Source organism: Emydura macquarii, unplaced genomic scaffold (assembly GCF_026122565.2).
Source record: "Emydura macquarii macquarii isolate MOO-44397 ecotype Brisbane River unplaced genomic scaffold, CSIRO-AGI_Emac_v2 contig_1363, whole genome shotgun sequence".
Classification (NCBI taxonomy): Eukaryota; Metazoa; Chordata; order Testudines; family Chelidae; genus Emydura; species Emydura macquarii.
Window position 1 is genome coordinate 17,814,571 of NW_027131500.1, and position 27,644 is coordinate 17,842,214.

The window sequence follows — 27,644 nt, forward strand, 5'->3', positions numbered from 1 at the left end:
AAGAGTTCTTTCTTCCTCAAGCCACATGTGACTTCCATTCATCTTAATGGGAAGTAACCAAAAATCATAAAAAAGACAGTATATGTATTTGTACAACTCCTATTAATGCTAATCCACATCAGAGAACTATGGGTTAATAATAATTCAAGATTTTTTTTTTTAGCTAGACTGGCAAATCCCCCACACCTACACCAAAAAGGGCATACATCCAGGTTTATGTGACAAATTATAACAGATCAAAGAGTTTTATGGTTCAATGATGAAAGAACATACTCTTTCAAAGGGGCACTTCTTCAGTCACGAGGCTGAACTTCCACTGCCTTCAGTAGTGACTCTCTCTAAGGAGAGACTTCAGGATTTGTCTCACAGTTAGTCCACATGGAGTAATCCTGGTAACTGCAGACCAGTGATTTTACTCCAGTACCAGGAAAACTATATGAAATGATGATGAGAAAACATAATTATAAAACTCCTTGATGAGCATAATATAACAGGGACAAACCAGAACAGCTTTCTGTAAAGGAAAATTGCACCTTTCTCATCTATTAGAAATTTTTTTAATGAGTCAACAAAATGAAGTGATTGACACCATTTATTTAAACTTTCAAAAGTCTTTGATAAAGTCCCTCACATGACAATATTACAAAAGCAAAGTTGTCATGAAATGAGAGGTAAAGTATTGTCATTGGCTAAGAGGTGGAAGACAAAATGGGGGAATACATAGTCAATTTTGCCTGGTAGTAGGTTAAGAGGAGGATGCAATAGGGTTCTATGTGAGACTGGTGCAAAATATTTAACAGTGATCTGGAAAAGGAAGTGAACAGTGAAGTGTCAGAATTTTAGATGACACATGATTAATTAGGTTAGTCAAGACTAAGACAGACTGAGGAGTTTCAGAAGTATTTAATAATGTTAGATGAATAGACAGCCTGAGCCTAAGTCAAATTTGATGTTGGACAATGCAAGGAAAAATGAGTCGGAAGAAATATTTTGACCACCACATCGCTGTGCCCTGACGTAACTAGCCATTCGGGCGGTTGGGGGGGGGGGGGGGGGGGGGGGGGTTGGGTATTACTGTGAGTGACTCAAAGTAAACCTCTGCTTAATGTGCAGTAGCAAATAAATAAATATATAAAAACCCCAAACAAATCTAGAATGCATAAGAAATGTGACGGAAAACAATAATTAACACATTATTCCATGCCTGGAATATTGTTTGGTTCTGTCCTATTCTAAAAAGAATACAACAGAAATAGAGGGGGCTCAGAGGTGGAAAACAAGTACTAGATGCACAGAGACTTAATGAAGAGAGACTTAAAAGTACAGAACTCTCTAGTTTAGAGAGGAAAACAACGGGATATGTAGAGTTATACAAAAAAAATAACACAAGGGATAGAGAAGGTTAAGTGAGTGCTTCTATTTTCAGAATACAAGGGCAAAGAAACATTCAGTGAAACTGAAAAGCAACAAACTTAAAAATGATCAAAGGAAACATTTTTATGCCACCAAATATCACTGCTGAAAAGTACAACAGTATGATTTTAAAAAAAGATTATCCTTTTATATGGATAATGAGAACATGCACAATTATCTTAAATAAGCTTTAAAAACATTTTTGGAAAGGATATACGTTTTCATGATTCAAGGGATAAGCCAATCTTTAACTGATACTGGTTTAGAAAAATAAAACATCCCACAGAGGAAATTTTTATTCCATAATTGTCCACTATGGGGTTTCTTGCACTTCCTTTGAAGCATCTGGTGCTGGCCACTATAAGAGGCTGGATGCTGGACTAGAACCTCTGGTCTAAGGCAGTATAGCAATTCCTCCAGCCAAAACTTTCAAAAGCAATTAGTGCTTTAATCTGGTGGTGTCTAATCTGAAATGTTTTGAAGATGCCTGAATTTCCAGAAAATACTCAGTATCTACCCTCTGAAAAATCAGCCCCCCTTAAAATGACTCAAATTAGATGCCCATTATTGGAGGCACCCCCAAATCACAGCTGAATTAGTCAATGTTCCTATGTACAATAACTTTAAAATCTTGGAAGGGATAAATAAGCATATCATCCTAGCTATAATTTCTATTCCAGAAACACTTACTTAAATATTTTAAAGTTTATATATATATATATATATATATATATATATATATATATATATATACACACACACACACACACACACACACACACACACATACACACACACACACACAAATCTAACTTGTATTTTGCAAAACAAACACAACCTAGTTAAAATATATACTACTTTGTTTGATAATCAAATGTTATTGTTTATAATCACCCACATGAGATTTCTTTAAAGCACTTAGCTTGTCATATTTGTTTTCTCATTTTTAAATAACAAAGTTAGAAAACAGAAATCAAATACAGTCCCCTTTGCACAGCAGGCCTGTACCATAAATATAAGCAGGCTCCTGTATCATAAACTTAGCACAACCTGATTAAGTACTACTACAACATGATTCATTAATAATAGACAACCCCATCTCTACCTTCCTGGTTTCAGAGACTGCTATAGCTGTGGAAAAGATACAGCTCTACTATACTATAGGAACAAGGTTCTGGAGGGTTAAAGAGGACTCTGGTATAGTACAGAGATTAGCTCCACCTGCTTGTACATTACTGAATGGATGCAGGTGGGACTTGGGGAGGGTGGGGCTGAGATCCATTGGTGCATAAATCTTCCCCCACAATCAGTTCAGGCCTATTTGATTGGTGTAACCTGAGAGGAGGAACTGTATTATGAAGAGAGATGATTCATCTTCCTTGCCCCCAACACATCTATCAAGCATCCTATCTTTTACTTAGGCTGAATACTGGACTGATAGTGTGGGTCTTAGTACAGTAGTTTTCAAACTCTGGTCTGTGGACTCCTGGGGTTTGCAGACTATGTCTAAGATTTTCAAAGTGGTCTCTACCTCCCTTTGAATTTTTTTTAGGGGTCTGCAAATGAAAAAAGGTAGAAAACCACTGGCTTAGTGCAATCTGGTTATGGAGACTGTGGCAGGTTTAGCAATGTTTTCTGAAGATGGTATTTGTAGAGGCCTTATCCTGAGAGGTATTGCATATCACCATTTCTTACTGAATGTAATGAGATTTGAGGGCACTCATTTCACAGAACTGGGCTTCATCCTGGTAATGAAACAGCAGAACCAGCCCTCTGAAAGTATAGCTGCTTTAGAGGCAAGAATATAGTTTGAGTCACTGAACAATGGTGTAGGTTACAAAATAACATTTCAGCAGAAAGGAGATAATAGTTATCAAATGCTGAATGAACCAAAGTAGTACTTCAATGCATTTATATAAATGCTTAGCAGTCTCATTTCAAAGTAGGTGAAATAATATGTAGTAATGAAAGAAAACTAAGTTGTACCCAGGGCATTTTTTAAAAAAAAATCCCTATTTCATTTCTAAATAGCAAGGGAACACTTTAAATGATGTTTAACTATGCATTTGTTTTTCAAATACAAGCCATCAAAACACAATTACCACCCATAAAGAGACTTCCACAAACAAATGTTAGCATGGTTCCTTTTTAATTAAGGAACTTGAGAATGAATAAAGATGATGAGAAATTGGCCCGAAGCGCGCACACACTCCAATCAGATCTCCCTGAACAACCTTCACCAGCCCTCTCTGAAGTCAAGAGGGCTGTGATTCTGGCCCCAGGACATGATTGCAGCAGCAGGGCCCAAGTCCCTATGTGGAGCTGGACTTCCTTTTAATTTGGAGCCTGGGTTTTGACTGGGTCCATCATCGAGGCGGCTGCAAGCTGTGACGTTTGGCTGGAGGGGCGACCCTGCCCAAAGTTGGGCAGTGTTTCGAGGTGGGGGTTGAGGGGGCCCATCTATTTCAAATCCACCAGCGAGGGGTGGCTAATGCGTTGTGTTCTTGTGCCACCCCCCAAGCCGAGACGCTGGACGGGCCAGACAGGCCCTTTCGCTGTACTTGCGACAAGAAGCCCTGACTCATCCCGAGCGGGCTGCGATGAGCTGTTTCCTGCGATCGGCTGGGACAGGGCAACAAACATTCAGCTGATCGAGCCGGGAGCGGCGGGCCTGGCGGAGCGGTGCAGGCGGAGAGAGAGGGCAGGATGAGCCCATTCCCTCCCGGCTCTGGCGGCCTTCCCAAGCGCCGGGGGCTCCCTTGAGGCTTTGGGCCCGTGGCCTGGCGAGTTAACGTTTGTTTTTGCCTGCTCTGAAGCCTTTGTCCCTCCCTGGAAGGGGCAGCGATTGGCCGGGCTGCTCCGCGCTCTGCTATAGCACCTGTTGTATCGCCAGTTGGCAGGCAAAGTCAGAGCGAGCGAGCCAGCCGGCTGCAGCGAGGCGGCGCCCCGCGCCCCCCTTCCCCGCTGCACCGCACCGCACCCCACCCCTAGCAGCCCCCGGCCGGGCTTGGCCGCTGGGGCTTCCTGCGCGCCCCTCCCGCCGACGCGAGGGGTAACCTCCTCCGCTCCGGGCGTGCGCCCTGGGCCCCGGGCGGAGGAATTGCGGGGAGGTGGGAGGAGGCAGGAGACAAGCCTAGGGCCGGGAGGAGAAGGGGGATCCGTGCCGGGCAGGGCAGGGCAGAGGCGCGCAGCGGGGTGAGGGACGAGCCGAAGGGCTCGGGGGCAGGCGAGCCGGGCAGGCTCGCTGGCGGGGGGCTCCTCCTGACTCTTCCTTTGAACGCGAACTGCTGCCGCGTCAAACTCAAACCAGGTGCTGCCGGGCTGCGCAGCTGCTGGCGGGGGGGAGCCGGAGCGGAGCGGAGAGGAGCCGCAGCCTGCCCCGGCGGCTGGGTCCGTGCGCTGCTGGGCCGGGCACTTCCTTCGCGCGCCCCCCCTCCCCTTTCCCCTGGGGCCGGGCCGCCGAGGGGAAGGGCAGAAAGACGTGAAGATTAGAAGGGAGGGGGGCGTGGAGCCCTGCGGAGGGGCTGGGGGACGCTGCCCGGCTGGCAGCGCGGCTGTCTGGCAGAGGGCGAAGAAGGGGTTCCTCAGGGAGCTCGCTCGCTCGCCTGCTCTCCGCCCCCTCCCCGGGCTGACAGGTGCTGCTCCGAGCCCGCGGCGTCTCCTCTCGCCCCCTGCTCCCTTGGCCCTTCACCAGTCTCCTCTCTTCCAGCCCCCCGGCCCCGGAGCGCGTAGCCCTCGCGAAGCTGCCTTGGGTCCAGGTTCTGCTTTGATCTTTTAACTCCCCCTCCCCCCCCCCCCAACCTGGAGGCACAGAGGAAGGCTCCAGGACAAAGTTTTGGATGGGATTATGTGGAAACTACCCTGCGCTTCTCCGCTGCCAAAGCAGGCTCAGGGCTGCTTTCTCCCCAGCGGCGCAGCCGTCGCCTGGCGGTGGTGAAAGAGACTCGGGACTTGCTGGCGATCTGAACGTGCCTGCTGTGTGTGAGCGCTTCCCCCCGGCAGCCAAATGCTCCCCTTCGCCGTCCTCCTGCTGACATCTGCCCTGGCCAGCCAGAGACATGGAGCCCAAGCGGAGTCCAGTGTGAGCAGCAAGCTGCAGTTCTCCAGCGCCAAGGAGCAAAATGGTAAGGCGTCCTGCTGGGGACGGGGACACGGACACACGCGCGCGCGGCGGTTCATATCCCTGCTGGGGAAGGAAGGGTGCAGTCAGTCCTTGCTGCTGCGGAGGCCGGGCTGTCACGAACCTGTGACCCTCTGCAGGGAGTGTAACTTCCCAATGCGCAACACCCGATGGAGGCCATTCTGTGGGTGGCTGTAAATACCTCATTGAAACGCGCTGCGGGCGCAGGGGGGGTGGGGGGAGAATCTTACGTCGGCCGAGTAGCCTTTAAGATCGAAGCCAAAATGAATGAGACTTGGCAGGTCTTGGCTCCGCTGTGTGTTTGTCACTCCTGGAAACTTGTCAGCCTCGTTAACTGAAGCAGTGTAGGTAAAAGGGCACCAATTAACTAGCCAGAAGAAAGATAGCAAAGAGAGAACCCCACAGCCTGTTTTGGAGACTTTTATTTTCTGGGTGGTGGTTTAAAATTCCCCCCCCCCTTTTTTTTACACACCTTTGTGCTTTAATCCTTAGTTCTTTGGTGGGGTGTTTTTTATCTGTTCATGAATGAGCACTACTATTTTGTATATGTTGGAAACCAGCTATTCCTGCATAGGAAATGAGAATTACTTTCAGCTTTCATGTGTACCTGAAATGTTTAGAAAACTCTCAGATGCAAGTTCCCTTAGGCTGGGATTGCTCAAAGCTGGAGAAAGGCTCCTTTCATATAGCAAGGGCAGCTTCAGGGTGTGTAATTTGCTTAGCCTCTGAACTCCATATGATTTACATTATTCAGATTTTTCTTTCTCTTGATCTACTATTATGAAGTCATTTTAAAGACTACTTTAAAAACAGAAATGTTATATGAAACCACACTATTAATGCAGACTATCTACAATTAGGCTATTACACACTGTGTTTTCCAGTGATGTATACTGATATATAAAGGGAAAAATCTTGCACATTAGCTAGACTGTTTTCTCCCAGACAAACCAACACAAAGGCACAAGCTGAATACTCCCAAAGTTTTAATAGGTTATCAATGAAATATAACAAAAATGCAAATTTAGAGACTTAGTTTTTGTCGAATTAAGCATCAACTTTGAATTTGGGACTCCCTTGAGATAAATATTGTACATTGTATCTTTTTAATACAAAGCAAATAAAGAAGTGGCCTGTTACAGACATATGAATTAACAGAATGTGTGGTATTATCAAATTTAGCAGAAGAGATTAATTTTGCTGCTGCTTGCTAATGTGATGACATATGGCACCTGCAGACTGCCAGAGCTGCTGATCAAAGAGCAGCACAGGGACCAATCTCTAATCAGAGCAATTGCAAAGGTCCAGGGGAAAGTGATCAAAAGAGTCAGAAAACCAGCTATACCCTGACAGGAAAATGAATCAAACTAACCTTTGTCCTGGTACAGGAAAACATCTATGTTGTGTTCTCCCCACCCCACCCCACCCCAGTTCATCTGACTGATGGAGGTTTTAGGGAGCCATATAGTGACAAATTAGATTCAGGACTAAGGTAATGAAAATACTCTTTTATTTACATGGTGTATACAAGGAGCATATTGAAGTGTATGGAATTACCTTTATTTTATCAAACCAGACAAAGTTTATGTGAGAGACATAACATGGTGTCAGCCTTTCACAAGAGATTTGTTGTAGGAGGGTGCAACAGTGTCTTAAAGAGGCACTAAGGCCTTAACCATAGTTGTACAATAACAAAGTCTGAAAAGTGAAACTGCTATACAAGAGAGAGGCAGAATTTCTATAAAATAAATATTTATGGGTAATATAAATAGTTATATCTGACAGCACAACTTAGACACTCTTCATACACTGGTAATGCAGCTGCTGAGGTCAAGCTTCAGGTGGCTAGTGATGCAGTTTGGCACATTGTGAAGTACAGTAACTACATCACAGAATCTTGTAACAAATACAAATCCAGAAGAAACAGAAAAGAGTTCTAAAAACATTACTCCTGATATATTAAATATAATACAATATCGACACCTGAACGATTGTTTACCTATGCTTTCATTTCTAGTTCTTAACTGTTGCACTTATTGTAATGTAAAAGTTTAGTTAAAACTAAAACCAACGTTTAATTTTTGTTGTCACTTTAATTATTCAGGGGATCAGTAACATTGGTCAGACCAGTTTTAACTTGATTTAATTAGAGTAATTTTTTTTAACTCTACAGCAATCTAAAGATTGTATAGCTTTTAGCTAGAGGCAGGTTAAAACTCCCTGTGGTTGACTAGAGACATTGCTGTTCATGTGCCAGAGCTCTATATACAATGTTTTGGTTAGAGAAACATTTCCCTCCCTCATTGTAGAAATAAAAAGAAGTTCTGCCTCTTGCTTGCAAAACTGATATCTAGCCAAACAGTTGTACTACAGAACAAATTAAAATGGTACTCAGAGGCACACTACAGTAGCTGTTGGTTCAAACTGCTCTGCAAGTTAGTTAATAACTTTATTCAAGCAATAAAGTTAAGTATGTGCATAAGTATTTGCAGGATCAGGGCCTTAGTTTTAAGGAACCAAAAGCATTAACTCCTGTAACCGTACAGCGTAACTCAGTGTGATTTTTGGGGGTGGGGAGGACAAATGTAAATTGTCTTGTTATATCGCATGTTAGGAATTACATTTTAGATAGTGATTTTCCTAGTCTTAATTTTTTAACACACCTAAAAGATAGATCTCATGAGAAATAAGTTTCACCACAACCTGCCAGGAATTCAACATGATAGTTGGTGTGGGTTCTACTTGAAACCACTTAAAACTGCACACTTGCTTTTATCAGCCCTGTGGTATAATCAGTTTGGGTTTCTTGAAGTTTTATTTGTAAACAGTGGTTGGCATTAAGGAGTCTTAAAATTATTACAGTCTAGAATCTCTGTATTCAGTTGAATTACAAAACTAAAGATTATTAAATGGTTACATTTAAAGGTTCAAAGGTGGATGATCATTTGGTAGGCCTGAGATTGGAGTAAGTAATATACATAGTGATGGCTGTCATTTATATGGATGGATTGTCAAAATTACACAGAAATGTGGAAACAGAGTGTTTTGCTTGAATGGGTTGGCAAGTTTAGAAAGCTTTTAAGTTTCTATCCTAGCTCTCTGAACTATGTTCATTGCAATCTTTACAGGATTGGGGCCAAGAAAAAATTCTGAGATTCAATTACTCTTTTTGGAAGCTCACAATTTCCCTTGCATAAGATTTGATTACATTCAGGGATGATTTGCATTTTTCTTGCTCCTATTATCCCTCACCATCTTTCTTGTTCCGATACTCCCTTCATCCTTTCATTTCTGAATCTCTCCTTTTGTCTTTCATTCTCCCATTCATGTTGTTTCAGCATTTGATAGATTGGGTGGGCCAAATTCATCACTGGCAGAAGTGAAGGCAACTCTAGGTGCCCCAACGGAGCTTTGCCTATTGATCTATCAGCAAATTTTGCCCAGGTTTGGCCACAATATAGAAGTGACAGGAGAATTTAGGACTCTTAGCCATATTCTTGACTGTTGTGGGGCAAGATACATTTTGTAAAGTAATTCTATTAAACTATAGAAATTGGAGTATATTTACAATAATATTGCATAACACTTTTGTGTAAGACAACAGGAAAAGCTACTCTCAGATACCAAATGTAACAAAATAGTTTATCTTCAATCTGCATTTAAAAATAGCAACAAACTACTATAGAACTTCAGAAGATCAAAGAGTTGAGATCAATCCATACACAGCCAAAATCAACTGGTTAGAAATATTAATTCATATGGTATCAAGTTTCAAGCATGAATAGCAGCAATCACAGGTAACACATCAGTGTTTCTGCAGATTTTCTACAGGTGATCATTTTATTAACGGATCCTCTGCTTATGATTTAGTGATCTAGTTCCTGAAACAAAGTGTAGTCCATAAAGAATTCTGGAATGGAGGGTTTGCACCACTTTTAGTAGAACTGCCTGAAGTATTTACAACCAATCTCAAGCCCACTCAGACTGGGATTTGATACACTCACATACCTCCAGGCTGTAGCCTGCAAAAGCTCCATGAACAAGTGAGGAGATTCAACGAACAGCTGAAAAGCCAGTGAACCTCCTCTTCTTCCTGTCCCTATGCCTGGCCTCCCACATTTCCCCACAACAAGCCATGGGTTTCCCACTTCATACACTGGATATCTTCAAAGAGAGATTGAGTCTGTTTAGGGGAAAGTAATTGATTGTGACATGGTTAGTGGCTGGTGCTGGATTTTCTTTGGAGGATTGAGTTCACTTAACTCAAGCCTCTAAGCAGTTCTGTAGAAGCCTGTGCATTTTATACATCCCGAATCCAAATTCTACAAGATTCAGAAAGTCATAATTTCAAGAGTATTCTTAATTTAAATTGAGTATTTAGATAACACAATTACTCACAAAGTATTGTAATTAAATTAAAACAGATCTATATGTTCTCTGTTACCAGGTACAACTGGTCTGCCAAATACCAACAAAATCTGCTGACTAATGCTGGGTGATGCAATTTTGTGAGGTCTTCTTCATGGCAAAATAGATGTGACATGTTCAGAATTCTATTTATCTAAAAAGAAAACTAGATCCAAAAAACTTATTCTGAAGTTTATTCTGAAGTTCTGTCTAGTTTGAAATATGGTTTGGTTTGAAACTTTTAAAACCCGTTTTCTGGAAAGAGTTAAGAGTTGTACAACTTCCTTTTTAAAGTTTTAAACAAGGGATTATGTGGCAAATTGGAAAAGTTGTAACAAATCTTCAGATGTGTAATGAGTTTAGTAAATTACTATTCAAGAATATTTTAAAACTCATTACTGCCTTTGTAGTTGACTATTAACATTCAAACCACTACTATGTATAGTACTACTTATAACCTTTATTTCAGGTACTCTTCTCTATTACATAAAGTTAGGGTTTTAGTAGTGTGGATAATTCCCTACATGTCCCCATTTCTGTGCACTCTGGCCTCTTCTCTACATTTGTTAAATATCTAGAATGGAATATTAAATACAATTTGCTTAAAATCTGATTTTGTGTAGTTATTTTCTAATAGGTTTACAGAACTTGAGCCACAAATTAGCGTTTAAACTGTTTTTTGTTGTTGTTTTTTTTTTTTTTTTTTGCACCTCATACCATGCTTTTCTATCTTAGAGAGAGAAACAGAATGTGTACCTTGAGCCCATGAGAGCCATTCTAGAGGAGGTCTTATGTTGAACTCTTTAGATAAACATACAGTCATCTACATGGTTAGGATTTAATCCTAACCTTTTGGTTCTAATTATTATCCCAGCCGACATGTAGTAGCAGAGTTGCTGCCTGCAGCAGCGGTATTGCATTATAGCAATGTTTTTCGTGTAGTCATTAGACCTGTCTGGCAATTCCTAACTGGTGCAGTCTGCCCTCTTTTTCAGAAGCTTAGATTATTTGAGTGGAAGTTAGGCTTTTGCTTCACCTCTTTATGGCTTGCTTTATGTAAAAAAGAGCTATTTTTACCTCAGTCACAAAATGTACATCATGCAAAATGAACCTCAGAGTTGATGAGCGCTCTAGAGGTTGTCCCAATAAACAAGTAACTTTCAGCATAGCTTTGTAAAGCAATTGTACTACAGCATAATAACAGATGACTAATGACCGAATTAACATTCCCATATGTGAACGTTTAATATTCATTTAAGTGAATTTATATGTACCTGATTGCTTTGGAGCCAATACATTATTTGCACACTGTGGCTTACTCAAACCTGTTACTCCTTGTTGGGACTAGTTGTACAGCTTTTATTTGAATCCGAAATGCTTGGGAACACCATGTAGGTGAAACCTCATAATGTTCTATTGGCATAAGCTGCAGTATAATTTTTTTACTTTCTTTAGAGACTTGTTGGATACTATTTTAAGTGTTCAGTGTCCAGAAGGTTTATGCGTTCTTCTTTGATCCACATGTGTGTCAGTTGCATTGTGCATCAGCCTTTTGATCCCTTTGCACAGAGTTTAGAGCATATTGACAGTATTACACAGGGGTTATATACAATTAATCTCATGCTCCCACAACATGCTATCTAGCTTTGACTGCTATTGTATTAATGGGTCCTCTGACGTTGCAACTACAAATAACAGATAAATAATGTTAGAAAAAGAGCTAATTTCTGTGTAAGTTGGTGAGATAGTTGAGTAGAAAAAATGTAACCGTTAGTAAGATCTGATCTTTAGAAAATCTTTATAAACTCTAACCAAGCAAGGTAACATAAGCAAAAGGAGATATCAGTTAAAAACTTCCTAAATCTCTGGATCAACCCAGCCCTTAGAATCAGGTTAGTGAACCCTGTCTTGCCCGGGGGTTCTCCTCCTGGGCTACTGGGTTGATTCTCTACTCGATTGCAAATGTGCCAAGTGAATGCTAAGTGATGTAAAATAATGCCACTCTGATTTGGCATTTTGCATTCATCTTACACAGGTAAACGAGTGTGCAAGGTAGTGGCGTATTGGGCCTTCTGTCTCTCAGGGCTTCTCTTCACTGCAAAGTTTACTCAAGTTATAACTCAATCATTGTCCCATAGGGCTTTTAACTCAAGTTGGCTGACTCATCAGGGGATATAAGCTACAGCTTGAGTTAATGGAATATATCAACTGCTAATACAGAGTCCCTCTGTGCAGCTTTAGTGTTACTTGCCAGGGTGGCTACTCTTACTTTAGCTAGGCTAACTGTAGAGGAGTTTACCCTACAGAGACGATGTAGTCTTAGTCAATCCTTTTTATAGCCTTTCCACTTACGGGGGTGTTCAGGGCGGGGAAGAGAATCTGAGTAAACCTCTGATTTATTGTTTACCTTGTCACATTTCAACTCTGATAGAAATAAAGCAGTGTTCAAAGGTTATGTCCAAAAAAGTCAAATCCTCTCATAGTACTAAATAATAGTGGAAGAGATGCAAAGGAAGAATCCTTAAAATTTTATCTCTTTTTCTATAGCAATTTGGCTCTTATTAATTAATTTTCATGAATGAAATGTAAACATTTACTCAAAATATGATTAAAAGCAAGGTGAAAAGATTTAAGTCTTCTCCTGTTCCCTCTGGAAAAAAACAAATACTCCCATCCTTGAAATCCTTCCTGGATTTTCATTAAAATATATTTGTAGACCTATCACAAGAGTAGAAGTAAAGAGGGCAATTGGTTAAAACGTGGAAAGGCACCAGGTCTGGTTAATATTTCAATGGAGGTTTTTCAGATGGGCTCAAAGAAAATAATAGAGAGTATGATACCTCTCTTACAAAACATATGGGAAGAAGAAAAATACCAAATGAGTGCAAAAAGGGTCATATAGTGAAACTGCCAAAGAGAGAGGACTTCAATCAGTGTAAAACTCCAGGGACATTCAATTGCTGTCTCTCCCAAGTAAGGTATTTACACACACTTTTCTAGACAGAATAAAGAAAGCAATAGATTCAAGGTTATGATGAGACCAGGCAAGGTTTAGACCGGAGAAATCATGTATAGATCAAATAATAACCTTATCACCATAGGACTGTTGATCGAATGGTAGTCACTGCTTTATATGAATTTTATAGATTTTTCAAAAATCTAGTGGATAGAACAGTTTTATGGAAGTTGCTACTATGGAATCCCTCAGAAAGTTGTGAACAGCATTTAGAGCTTCCATGAAAATATGAAATGGGAAGTTATAACAGTGAACTGACTAAACCATTCAAGGTCACTACAGGCATCAGACAAAGATGTCTGATGTCACCCATGATCTTTTTACTGGTTGTGGCTTGGGTAATAATGAGAGATTACAAAATAGCCAAAAGGAATACACAACGGACTTTCACAGAGAAGTTAGAGGGCGTTGACTTTGCAGGTGACATCAGCTTGCTATCCCATGCTCACAGAGACACGAAAGCCAAAATAAAAGATCTCCAGGCTTCTATACAATTAGCGAAAACGAAAAGCAATGAGAATCAACACAATGAAAAACATCAATAACACTTTCTGAGGCTGATATAGAAAAGGTCTGATATTTCATTTATCTTGGCAGCATAGTAAGTACAACAGATGGAACAGGCAAAAGCATTAAATCCAAAGTAGCAAAAGCCAAACGTGCCTTTGTAACTCTAAAACCAATCTGGAAAAACAGAAATCTTGCCCTCTGAGATACTCTTCAGATATTTAACTCCATTATAAAGTTGGTTTTTAATGTACATTGACTAGGATATTTACTAAGACCTTACTATCTAAACTCCAATTTTTCATAAATAGCTGCCTTAGATAAATCCTCAATATCAGATGGCCAGAAAAAAATCACAAAGGAAGAGCTCTGGAGGAGGATGAAACAGAAAACAACGAGAGAGGAAATTATGGAATAAAAATGGAGATGGCTAGGATTTACATGGAGGAAAGATCCAAATAACTTAACAAGATAGGCATTGGATTGGAACCCCCATGGCAAGTGATGATGAGGTAGATCAAGGAGAATATGAAAATGCACAGTAGAAGCAGAATTGAAAGTTATCAGAATGAGCTAGGAAGAAGCTAGGACTACAAAGATCTAGCAAAGATCAAAGGGAGTGGTGAAGGCCTAATGTTATTCATGGAAGAGCGATGAGATTGTTTAAAAGTAGTTCTTATAAGGCCTAGGGCTTATTGCACAAACACACACAGTGAGAGATTGTCTATATACAAAAGATTTTATAATCTAAATAGACAAGACAGATGGGGAAATGGCAGAAAATTTATTTCCTTGCAGTCACATGGCAGGTAAGCGGCATAGCTGGGAATACAGCCTAGCCTCCTGACTCGCAGTCCAGTGCTACATCCGCTAGACTGTAATGCTCCCAATATAGCTATCATTACGCATTTCCTATTATCAGTTTCAAATGTTATAAAGGAGAGTGAGGGTGGGCTTCAAAACCTTTAGCAAAATTCTGGAATTCTCTATAATGATTCTCGCAACAGTGTTAAACTCTATTATCCCCCTTACTCTATTTTTGAAACATTAAGATATCAAGAGCCAATATGAGATGACCTGGTTAAAAGTTCATTGAAATCAGTATGCTACTATAAAGTAACAACCTTATTTGAAAAAGATCAATAGCTGCTTTGTTTATCAAAAACTGTTAACATTCTTTGTTACTTACCACATACTCTTGATATGAACTGGTAATAAATTACATAAAAAGGGAGAGGCAGATGTGATGCTCTGCATCCCCATGTTCACCCTTATGGTATGATTGTGTATTATCTATGCAAAGTCCTGTGTCGATTAGATGTCTTTGGAAGGCTTATGATGATCTGATCATTGTTATAGTAGTATGTTGGTTGCAATCTCGTGTATAGTTAGGAGGCTGCACTATGTAATATTCCCAAAGATGTGTCCTCATGGCTTAAAATGTGCCCAGGAAATACTCCCCAGGAGCAGAGGGATAGTACACACCTCATCAAGGTGTGTATAGGACAAACCCAGCTCAGCCTTCCAGGAACAAAGAACTGACCTGGGCATCAATGGAGGATCAGTTGGACTCTCGAGTAAGTCACCTCCCTTCCCTGGGTCAGTTTGGAACCATGATGAGGGAATGCTCACTGATTGAGGACCTGAATGAGTCCATATAAGGACATTCTTTGTCACCTGACCCTGAAGAGGGTGGGGAAGCCCCAGAGGGGAGAAGGAATATTATAAAAAGGGGAGACATTTGCCATGCGCGCTCTCTTTCTCTCTCACCTCCATCTACAAACATCACCAAGCAACTGAAGTACTGACCAAAGGGGAGAGCCTGGCTGAAGGGAAACCTCACCACAAGATGGGTGAATCATCTAAGTTTGTAAGGTTGCAGAAATTGTTAAGCTTAGCTTAGAATGCATTTTGCTTTTATTTTCTTTTGACCAAATCTGACATGCTTTTGCTTATAATCGCTTAAAATCTTTCCATAGTTACTAAATTTGTTTTCTCTACCTAAAGCAGTGTGTTTGGTTTGAAGTGTGTGGAGACTCCATTTCGAATAACAAGGCTGCTCCATATCAATTTCTTCGTTAAGTAGACGAACTTATGAGCTTACATTGTTTAGTGGGCATAACTGAACATTGTTACATGGAAATTCCTGGGATTGCATCTGGAACTGGAGGTATTAGCTAATGTCATTCTGTTGTATAATCCAAGGAGCGGCTGGCTAGGAACACTCACTCACTTAGTTGGGAGCAGCTGGAGGTTGTGCGTGAACAACCCAGGAGTGGGGGTTCTCACAGCAGAGCAGAGTAAAATGGGCTCCAGGAGTGGAGGATTGCGGTGACACAATGATTCACCAGTCAAGATTGCACCAAAGGAATGTCCCAGCAGGAGGCTAGAGGAGGCAGTTAATTATGATAACTGTGCTACAGATAACTGTAATCTGATAACTGTGCTTCAAAACAGCTTTAGGCTATAAAAGATATATGATTGATGTCCTTAATGCAGTTCCCAATATTCCACAACTTCAAACCACTACAGTAAAACCTCAGAGTTATGAACATCAGAGTAATGAACTGACCAGTAAACCACACACCTCATTTGGAACCAGAAATATGCAATCAGGCAGCTGCAGAGAGAGAGGGGAGGGAAAAAGCAAATAGAGTACAGTACTGTTTTAAAAGTAAACTGTTTAAAAAAATAAAGGGAAAGCAGCGTTTTTCTTCTGCATAATAGTGTTTTAAAGCTGTATTAAGTCAATGTTCAGTTGTAAACTTTTGAAAGAACAACCATAACATTTTGTTCAGAGTTACGAACATTTCGGCGTTACGAACAACCTCCATTCCCGAGGTGTTCGTAACCCTGAGGTTCTACTGTATTCAGTTTGGTACATATTAGCAAAGTTGTATGTTTCTACTGAGTAAAAACCCAGATGTAAAATAACGGACAGTTAGTTAGTGCATCTCATGCCTCATATATAACAGAGGTTTTTGGAGAAGTTTGCATAACACCTGCTTGGACTGATCCAGTGTGGCTATTTTCTCTGCCGCTTTAAACAGTATATGTTTAAAAGCAAAGGGAATGGCAAAATGGGTTTGATAAAAGAGGGACAGATTCATGAAGTAATGGATAATACTGCTGCAACCAGAAAAATGGTTACCTAATGGTCTTTAACAGGAAGTGCAGTTAGTATTCAATTGTCCAATGGCAATTGTCATGTGTTAAAATATTCCTAAAATAAAATAACTGATTAGGGTTGAATTTCTGATTTTTCCCCCCCCCCCCCCCAACACACACACACACACACACACACACACACACATTGAGTAACTTACATTTTTATTCAGATACACAGTCTTCCTGGATGTGTTTTCTCTCCTCTGTTTGACTGGAAAACAGCACTCCTTTTATAAAACAGCCAAGCATTTAGAAAGACACAAGGCACAGGAAATTCTTTTGTGGTGTGTATTAATGTATGGTGTTCCCAGTCTACAAACATCGGTCTGAATATTTCACCGGTAGTGGTGAATTATAGGAGGCCACTTCCATTTGAGGAGAGCTGTTTAACTTGCTTGTGGTTCTGGGGCTCATTCAAACACTCAAACAAAATAAAGGGAATGGATGTAATAACTTCTTTAAGGAAAGGCCATAAAAAGCTACAGGGCCATGTAAACACATTGGGTCATTTGCTAGATATGTAAGTGATGGGTTTGCAGTCCAATTTCAAGGATGTGGATAATGTTTTACAGGTATCTTGACTAAATTTCATCCTTATAGTGAGACTCTGATCTAATTTTTTTGCCAAGGTTTCATTATGGGGGGGACAAATTAAAATTCACTTTTAATATTTCAGTTCCCTTTATCATAATACTAATTTGTTCTTAATGTTTTCTGCTTATTTTGTTTCTTTTCTGGGGACGAGACAAACACTTTCTGGGGAAGTGAGGAACATTTCATTTATGACAGATGCAGTTACATTATTGAGTTATGGTAGCATCATGTACTATTCTAGAAAGGAAAGAAATAAGATACAGTTTTCCTTCTGTACTCTAACATGCTTGGACAAATCACAAAGTAATTGTTTTGGCTTAGGAGTATTCAGTTAGCTGCAATTCTTCAGAGCTGAAAAACAAAGCAAGAGCTATGAATTAGATGAAACCACAATCAGCCACAAATACTAGTTTACACTGGTTCATGATTAGATGATAAACATCTTGCCTATGATGCATCCTCTTTCACGATCCTATCAATAATCACAAGATTTTTGAGATCACTGACTAGATGATGGACTAACATGTATAAGAGGATTATAAGTATTATATTATTGCATAGTCAATTGATGTCAATGGGAATAAGTTCTTTGTTGTATCTGGGTCAGAGTACTCAATGTTTTGCAAGATTACCCCAATCATTTTGAAATATCCTTCAGACATCACAAATTAAAATAACGTTACCAATTCTGTCTCCTTGGAATACAGTCAACAATATAGTAACTGTAAGCTCTTTTCAGGCAGAAACTGCCTTTTTGTTGTTTTATGTACAGTGCCTAGCATAGTGGGGTCTGATCCATGAGTGGGACTACTAGACACTGTTCCAATAGAAATAATATAATAATAGTTATATTGGGGAATATAGATTATTTGTCAGGATGGTTGGAAGGCTGCTGAAGAAAGCAGAATAACTTAAATAAAAGCTATAATAAAATATACTTTACATTGCAAACTGAACACATGGCATTCTAAAAGTATGGTACTGTAAGCATCCTCTCTCAGTATTTCTTTAAATGTTTTTAAGACCTCACTTTGCTGTTCATCAGTTTTCTTGTGCAGCTGCAGGAACATCCATGCTATGTTTGTTTTTAGTGAGCATTATGACTTTCAAAGAATTACCAGAATGTCTTTAGACCTCTCAATTACTCATTTTGCTCCTTTAAAACACAGAAAAGTTCTGTCTAAACTTCAAGTTATGTGCAGGTTAATGCTGTGTACTGCCATGCAGGAAAACAGGGTTTGGAGTTGTATGGTGGTCTGTATCTTGTTGCTCTTATGGTACCCTCCTTGTTGCTCACTAGGGAATAATTAGGGCCATTAGTAATGTGGAGATGCCATTTTTAGCTCTACATTTCTTCGTTTCATAGTCCTCTTGAACTGTGGTGGCTTCAGAGATCAACACTTATGTAGTATAATTGTAATGGAATTGAAAATATTGTAAAACTTCATAATTAAGAACTTACAAACTGATAATGCCCAAAGGATTTTCATCCTCTCAAGTCAAGGGATGCAGCTGTAATGTGTGACCTTATCTAAAAGAGCAAGGAGATTAAAATGAGTGTATAGTGATGGTAATGCTTTGGACACTCTCCAGTTCAACCTGAATGCATATATGCTCTTTTCTTAATACTCATGCCTTAGTACTGACAAGTGTGATGTTCCCTCCCCACTCCAAAAATATTGTTTTGTGTACTACTGCAGATGCATTACACAAATTGCCAAGATCTTACTTAAAAATGTGACTTTTAAGCAGACATGATAAGAATCTTGCTCAGGCCTCTTTCTTTGTTTAGTTTTTCCAATCTTGATGGTACAACGCTTTGCACAGATAAGGCCTGATACTGCACTATTGAAGTAAATGTGAGTTTTGCTATTGACTTCAGTGGGAGTATGTTTGGGCCTACAGTCTTTAGTTCTGGCACCTGGTCAGAAAAGAAGCAGATCCTAGGATAAACTGCAAAACTTATGGGAATAAGTTGGGAATCAATGTTTGTGGTTTCACAATCAGAATAAAACCATACAATCTATTTCCATTAGCACTTTCCTGGTTGGCATAGTTTATGGACACATTTGATTACTTTATTTTGAGTACAGTATATGTTAAAGAATCGCCTTCTTGGTGAACAAACTGGTTCTTTCACTCTCCCTCAATCATCCCTTTGAGGAAATATGGAGAGCGTATTTTATTAGTGCTCTTCTTTCTTGATCTAAATCTGCATGCTTACAGACAATATTTGATGCTGCTGCTGAAAGCCTTGGGCCCCTTCACCTGCTGTCCACCTATTAATCCATTTCTGAGGGGATTATTAATACTTAGGCTTGGCAGATTTTTTATTTTTCATAATGTCAACTATCAGTTTATTTTTAAGCATTTTAAAATTTATCGATTTTTTTTTTTTTTTTTTTTTTTTTTTTTTTTGGAAAGTTTCACAATTGTAGGAAATTAGGCAGGGTCAGACGATAGTGGAGTCAGACAATTATTGACAGTAGATTTGAGATTCAAAAAGTTAAAACTTCACAACTGTTAAAGCACATTGTCAAGATCACTTTTTATAATTTGACAAGTGAATATCTTAGTCAATCTATAACAAGTTCTCAAGCAGCATTTTTCTTTCTTTGCCTATATGTAAATTTAAATGATTATTGATGGAAATATTTTTTCATCTATTTGTTTGTATGGAGAAATCAACATTTACCAGTAAAAATTTAATCATTCCAAGCCTAATTGACTGGCTGCTTTCAGCGTTGAAACATAAAGAAACTCCCCTCTCCCCCCCCCTCCCCGTGCATCTCATATGTGGAATTTCTGCCCTGAAAGGGCAGTAACCTGAAACTGATAAATATGTCGTTCTGGATCAGTGATAGATATCAAGACCAATATCCTGTCAGAATATCATGGGTTAAAAATGGGTCTTTTTTTATACCGAGAAACTATGCAGTCCTTGCCTTATGAAGAAGTTATTTTCCTGTCTCTTGGCTAATGATAGCAAATGAAAAATGGCTGGGTTTAACTGAAATTATCAATATTTCCTTCAAAGAAGACAACCTGCCAGCATCCCTGAAGAATGCTACAGTCCACTTTATTCATCAACACTTATTTCTGACAAGCTCTCCAGATACTAGTGGTCCCGTTTTCAACCTTTTTTTCCTTGACAAATTAATCAAGAAGATGAGTATAGAAAAATCCAAGAGTATTCAAACATCTGCAAACATCCTGACCCCTCCACAATCGAGTTTCAGATTGAAACATGGCTATTCAATCTCACTGCCACAATGCCTGTCAGAGAAAAGGCAATGCTGAAGAACAAATAGTTTAAACTGAGCCTGGACAAATTGTCCTACATGGTGGTTGGAAGAGGAAAATACTTTTGAAGAGTTAGACAAGGCACTGACTAACGTCTCAAGTGAGGGAATTGATACGGTGATTATCATAGTAGTAAATCTTGGGATCTCCTTGGCCTCTAATTCAGCTTGGATGTTTAGAGCATAGTAATGATAAGAAATCTATTTTATTAACTTTATAAACCACCAACTAGGCAATTATTTGAAATGAAAAGAATCCAGCATATTTTTAATCCAATTGGCTCTGTCAGTAGGAAAACTGGCATATTTTAGAGTAATAGAATTTAAGACTAAAAAGGACCACTAGATCACCTAGTCTGACTTGTGTACCACAGGCCACCAACACCACCCAACAACTAAAATGAGACCGAAGTATTACAACCTGCAGGAGACCAGAATATTATGTGCCATGGGGAGAGAATAGGACGGACCGAGGTGCACAGTGCTTGGGGCCCCTACAATTGCGTGGAAATAACTGTTAGATATTTCCAGATAATCCTGTCAAGTGACCTGTACAAACAGGCAGCACAGCAAAGCAAAAAAGCCCCAAGCTCACTGCCAATTTGACATGGGGGAAAATTTACCTCTGACCCTACATATGGGGATCAATTAGACCATGAGCATGAGAACAAAAACTAGCTAGCCAACCTGCGAGAGAGAATGCTCGGTGCCACCTCAGAATCCTGGCCCACCCTGCTCAGTGTCCTATCTCCAGCCATGGCTATCTCTGATACTCCAGGGTTGGGATATCAAACAAACAAACAAACCCAGAATACGTTGGGGGAAGGAGGAATCCCTTCCTGGCCCCTGCAGATGGCCAGCTGAAACCATGAAGCATGAACTTTTAGGAACATATGACACAAACTGGAAGTGAGCCCCAGGGCTTCTGAGCCCTTCCTCCTACCATCACAAGCAACCCTGTCATATAATCACACTTCCAGATTTGTCCATCTCTCTCTCAAAACTAATTAAGTTGTTTTTCCCCACAACTTCTGTTCCAGAAACTCACCCCTCTGATGGGTAGAAATCTTCTTCTAAATTTCCAGCCTGAATTTATTCATGGCCAGTTTATATCCATTTGTTCTTGTGCCGAGCTTAAATAGCTCTTCATTCTCCCTGGTGTTTACCCCCTAATGTATTTATTGAGAGCATTCATATTCCCTCTCAGCCTAGTTTTTGCTAGACTAAGCAAGCCAAGCTCCTCTGGTCTCTTCTCAAAAAATAGATCTTCCATTGCTCTGATCATCCTAGTAGTTCTTCTCTGCACTTGTATCAGTTTACATTAATCTTTCTTGAACATGATTTCTTAAAATTAACCTTACTTGAATTGTACCCAGTGTTCCAAATGAAGCCTTACCGATGCCTTGTATAATAACATTAATACTTCTCCATCTCTATCGGAAATGCCTTGCCTGATGCCTCCTAGAACGCATTTTCCTTTTTGCAGCCCCCTCCCATTGGTGGCTCAGAGTCATCCTGTGACTGTCATCCACACACCCAGGTCTCTCTCCTCCTCTGTTGCTTCCAATTAATGAGTCTATAGCTCGTAGCAGAAATTCTTTTAATTAGACCCCAAATGCATGTCCTTGCACTCATTTCCATTAGCCATACTGCCTTCATGCACACGTTCCATATTATCATAGTTATTGAAAACTGAGGCAAAGTATTCATTTAGTTTTGGTCCCATACCTAGTTTATCTTTTATTTCCTTCCCATCCAAACTATATAGTAGTCTAACCTCATCCTTCTTTATTGTATTTTTATGTATATAACTAAATATCCTCTTGGTATTTATTTTAATTTCCTTGCAGGAGCTATTTCAGTTTGACTTTCAATAATTCTCACCTTATTTCTACATTTTATAACATCCATGATGTATCTTTCTTTGCTGATCAGTCCCTTTTTTCCATTCCTTATAGCCTGTCTGCTTACTCCAATAATCTTTTTTGAGATAGTTATTCATCTATCTGGGTCTGGCGTCTTTTCCTGCACATTTTTTCCCTTGTTTGGGGGATCCAAATTCAGATAATTTTTGTATAGTTGTTTGGAGGAATTCCAAACCTTTTCCATATTTAAATAATTAAATTACACACTTCATCAATGTCCGTTTTGTATAACCTAGAATTCTTTGAATTGTCTCATTAGTTAAGATCTATCTCAAACATACTTGTATACTTATACAATATAATGATAGTAACTAATGAAACAATTGTGATTTTTTTTTTTTTTAAATACACTAAAGTTGTTGCAACTCAGCTGTGTCAAAAATCTTTTTTTTCCAATGCAGGGAGAAGGCTGTGACAAGAGACTCCATGAAACTAACATTATGAATACTATTTCAGAGTCTTTGAAGCAGCATGCGGCACTTGTAAAGCTAATTTGGCTGTTATGTATCAAATTGTACATAAATTTCTAATGTTTGTAGTCCTAGTTCTTCTGGTTTACTTTTTTCATGATAGAGCAGTGATCTTATTTCTTTAAGAACAACTGTGAACAACATAGCTTTTGTTGTTTCTAGCAGGAGGCCTTTGATACATTATTTACAATTACTTAAATTTCTGATTACCCTTCATCTTTGTGTGGTATATTCTAAGTACTATCCTTCTGTCTGCGGGTGTTGAAATGTTTACTTGCAGTATATGTTTTAGAATTAGATATGGTTACTGAGATAACATTCAGTAATATTTGAATATACTGAATGGTTTATTTGTTTTTTCTTTTGTTTTGCTTTTTTATCTTAGTGCTTACTATTTATATTCCAGATGAGAGTGACTGTTTTCAGACAGTTTCTTAAAACTGATAGCGAATTCTTTGATTTAGAATGATCTAGATAGATATATACAGAATATTTATAGTTGCTATTAGAGAATATTGGAGTGGGTGGAGAGGGGAAGCAATTTAGACTTTATTAGTAATGACTTAGAAGCATACTAAAGTTTAAGTAAAATATGGAAAATATGCAATTTTAGTATATCAAAATAATGTTATTCTATGTCTATACAGTAGTCAACATTTGCAAGCACATACCAAACTATTATCACTTGTATTTCCTATTCAAATTACTGGTAGTAACTGTTGGAAAATACTATTTTTTTAATGGCAGCTGGTGTTTGTGTGTGTGTGAGATTTATTTTTCACATAGAATATGTGTGTGTTTTTGTTGTGCTCCTTTTATACATAAACTAATGCATTTTCCCTGATGTACATAACACTAAATTTTAATATATATTCTAGTTAAGGGAAAGGATACTGTATCATTTAGGACTCAGTGCTATTCCTGTATATCAGATCACATCTCCCAACTGTCTTAGTAAACTGCTTATGGATATTCACTAATTAATTTTCTAGGAGCTCAGGGATGTACCGTCATATATATAAAATTGAATGTATCCTTAGTATAAACAAACCATCATGCCTTAGATAATTAGAAACTTGTTGATTTCTGTTGTCTTTTACATCTCTTGAAAAATACCTGGGGAATATATTTAAAATGGATGGATTTGTAAACAAATCAAAACATCCTCTATGTTTGTATGGCACTTAGCGCAATCCTTGATCCTGATGTTGGACTTTAGGCACTACCACAATTCAAATAACTTCTTCTCTGAAGTGAAACATTATCTATTGTATGCCATTTGTAGCCAATATAGTAGTAATTACTTCTCACCTGCAGTTGTCAGCATGTTGTTTGCTCAAATTCTGTAATAAGTGTATTTTTAAGAAACATATTTATCTATTTTCCCTCAATAATTTATGCTAAGCCTGTTCTTGCCTTACTATAGGCAATTGGAATTTTCCTATTGATTTTTAAATGACAGCAGCATCAGACCCACTACTATTGTATGTCAGTGTACCAGCATGTAGCTTTCTTTAAAAAAGGAAAGAATGCAAACAATTTGTCATAGATGATAAATCAGTAATGCCATTGTGGCATTCTGTCTCTGAAAACAACACTTCAGAAACTCTGTATTCACCAATATCATGTAATTATGATATGTTCTATACAAGGTATGCCTTATTTGGTATTATTTTAAAAGTCTTGATCTGCAAAACATTAATATCCTAATTCTGACGAAGTGGGCTACAGCCCACGAAAGCTTATACCTGCAGAAATTAAATGTATTAGTCTTTAAAGTGCTACAGGACTCTTGTTTGTTTTTATTAATATCCTATTGGATTGTATGTACTACCATCGTATGTGAAGTTATAAAATGTTGTAAATGCTACTAAAACCTCTTAAACCAGCTTTTCAGGTACAACAATGAAGTGGCCAGATGTGCTAATGGCCCATCAAGGAAAGATTCCATTACCAGGGATTGCTTACAGTGAGGCTTCACTGTAGGAAACACGTTTGCAATGGAATTGCTTGACCAATGGGAAGGAGCTGCCATGTCACATGCATGGACTGTTCTAGCAAGCTGAAACAGACTATAAAAGGGTGTGCATAACATTGTCACGTGGCTGCACTCCCATTCAACTGAACACCTGAAGTGTCCCCATGGTAGACAAGGGGAGGGGAGTTCCAGGCAGGAAAGCTTGTCCACCCTGCCTTTAAGAAATTGCTTATACTAGCTAACAGGGGTGAGACATTGCTAAACTTGTTAGTGTGTAGAACTTAGAATGCAATCTTATGTTTATTTCATTTGGTAACTTTTAATCTCCTTATGTTTGTCACTTATAATTGCTTAAAATCTATTTTTCTGTAGTTGATAAAACATTAAACAAGTTTATTTTAACCAGTGTGTCTTTGAGTGAAATGTTTAGACAAAGGTCTTGTCTATACTACAAAGATAAGTTGACCTAACATTACAGCCATCGCATCAATTACTGCAGTGGCTGATGTCCATCCACACTACCATCCTTGGGTCACTGGTGTGTATCTTTACCAGTAGCTCTTCCACCAACCTAATTAACCCACAGGTTCCCTGGGCTCCTGATAGGCTGCCCTGCTCCCCACCAGGAGCCAAGGGAAGCCATCCAGGGCTTTTTCCCTCCCCACTCCCAGCTGGAAGCAGGGTCCAGCTGCCCAGGCTTCTTGCCCCACTCCCTTAGGAGTGGGATCCAGCTGTTCAGCTCCCTAGGGGAGTGGAGGGCAGCTTGTCTCCAGCTGCCTGGCTTTCTTGTCAATTTCACAGCTGCAGGGGAGCTATTGCATGTTTTTTCACTTTGAGGGGAGGGTGGACTGGATAATAATCTTCACTGGTCAGGTTTTTTGACCAGGGTAGACGTTGTGGTCCTGGGCTCAGGATCCAGCTGGAGTTTCTTTATTGTTGGTTTGTGAGTGGCTGGAAAGCGTTCATTGAACTAAGCTGGGTGTGGTTCCTTCCTGAGGACGGCTGTGTAAGTGCAAAATGTGCCAGTCACGTACACATACATCACAGTATGAGAGGGAGCCCAACCTGGTCAGAGAGAGGTCTCAGTGGTGTACCATCTACCAGGCGATGCCCCAGAGATTCTGCGTACCATCACAGCCATGCTAGCTGTACTCCATAGCCACACATTACAAACAAATATCTATGCATTACAATTTTTATGTGAGTTTGCAAAGTACAATAATATATTTGAACCATATGGAAGCAGGAGTTGTTTACTGTGGGAGCTGTAAACACTTATGACCATGAATGACATTACTTATCATCTGAGGAGTCCAACTGAAGTTAATGAAGTAAATGAGATAACTCATTTGAGAATTATTCATATATACTTTTGCAATATCAGTGTCTTTGTCATGAATTCAAATTGAGGGATAAGGAAACAATCAACAGGATGATTTCTTTTCCAGACTTCTGATTACGTCAGTGAAGCAGGGAGTTAAATAAGTCCAGCAGTTATTTACTTCAGTAGTATTCACTGTGCTTTCTTGCACCAATTGCATCTGAGGAAGTGGGCTGAAGCACACGAAAGCTTATGCCTGCTGAAATTAAATTTGTTAGTCTTTAAAGTGTTACAGAACTCTCGTTGTTTTTGCTGTATACAGACTAACACAGCTACCCCTCTGGAACTCTTGCATCTCTGTTTCTAGTCTATAAAATCACTGGCTAGATATAAATTATGTCTCTAGTCTCTATCTTTTACCTGAAAAAAATTATATTATGGAACTTATTGAATCAAAGTGAAAGTGTAATTATATTTATCTATAGAAAGTGCAATATGATGTAAGAGTATGACTAACTCCTATCCTCCAAATGAGATGCATTTATTATATTAATATAATTTAGGGCTGTATCTTCCATCATTCAGGATAGGCAAATAATAAAATGGAGGTTAATAGGTGGGACAGCATTTAGGGGTGACTGATTCTGAGACTTTTCTATTCCTCGTGGGACGGCTCCTGGAAATAGCTCCTTGCAGCAAAGAGGTATATAGAGTGTTGCTGAACTGGCAGAGAAAACTATTTTTTTAATATAGGAGTTGAAAATAACATGATATCAGACAACTGTCTTGGTCAGATGAATGTAAAACGATCTTTTAGACTGTTCATCTGAATCACTGACATCGTTTTTGGTGTGGAGTATTTTTCTGTTTTTATTTTTAAAAATCATTTTGCTTTAAGTTGGTGAAAAAACAGTCTCTTCCCTGATCTGCATGGTAACGGAGTGAAATTGAATGCATTATGAAATAGAGAAAATGGTATGTGTTGAAAGTGAGATCAAATGTGAAGAGGAGGTCAGGGTGTTGAAAGCTATCGGCGGGAGAAAAGGATTCTAGTGTTATCAGTAAACTACACTGAGGTGATGGCCTTTTTACATAAATACTCTACCTCCCTTAAGGGGATGGAATACAAGGGGCTTTTAAACTTGAAACCTTTACCCTAATTCTACTTTTTTAGTAATGTTAATTACCAAAATGATGTGTCTCATGTTTTAAGCTTCAAATTCCACTTTAATCTTCCATGTCTGCCACACAGAGATTTATCCTGGTTTTGCAAGTCTTAGAGGGGAACTGGAAGCCTATGTTCATTTTTCCTTTTCAAACCTTGAACTTCTAACTCCTCACAGAATTTGAAATCTTTCACTGTAACATTCAGCAACGAAGCATGCAGTGTACAAGGTAGAAG

General features: G+C 39.3%; 1 protein-coding gene across 1 annotated transcript in view; it reads left to right on the forward strand.

Moving 5' to 3' along the window:
• Positions 1-3,988: 3,988 nt before the first annotated feature.
• The window catches only part of PDGFC (platelet derived growth factor C), a 213,752-nt gene continuing 190,096 nt past the window's right edge, over positions 3,989-27,644 (forward strand). The window contains exon 1 of the mRNA XM_067551839.1: positions 3,989-5,537. Coding sequence (XP_067407940.1) covers positions 5,420-5,537 — 118 coding nt within the window. The 5' untranslated portion in view covers positions 3,989-5,419. The remainder of the gene's footprint in view (positions 5,538-27,644) is intronic.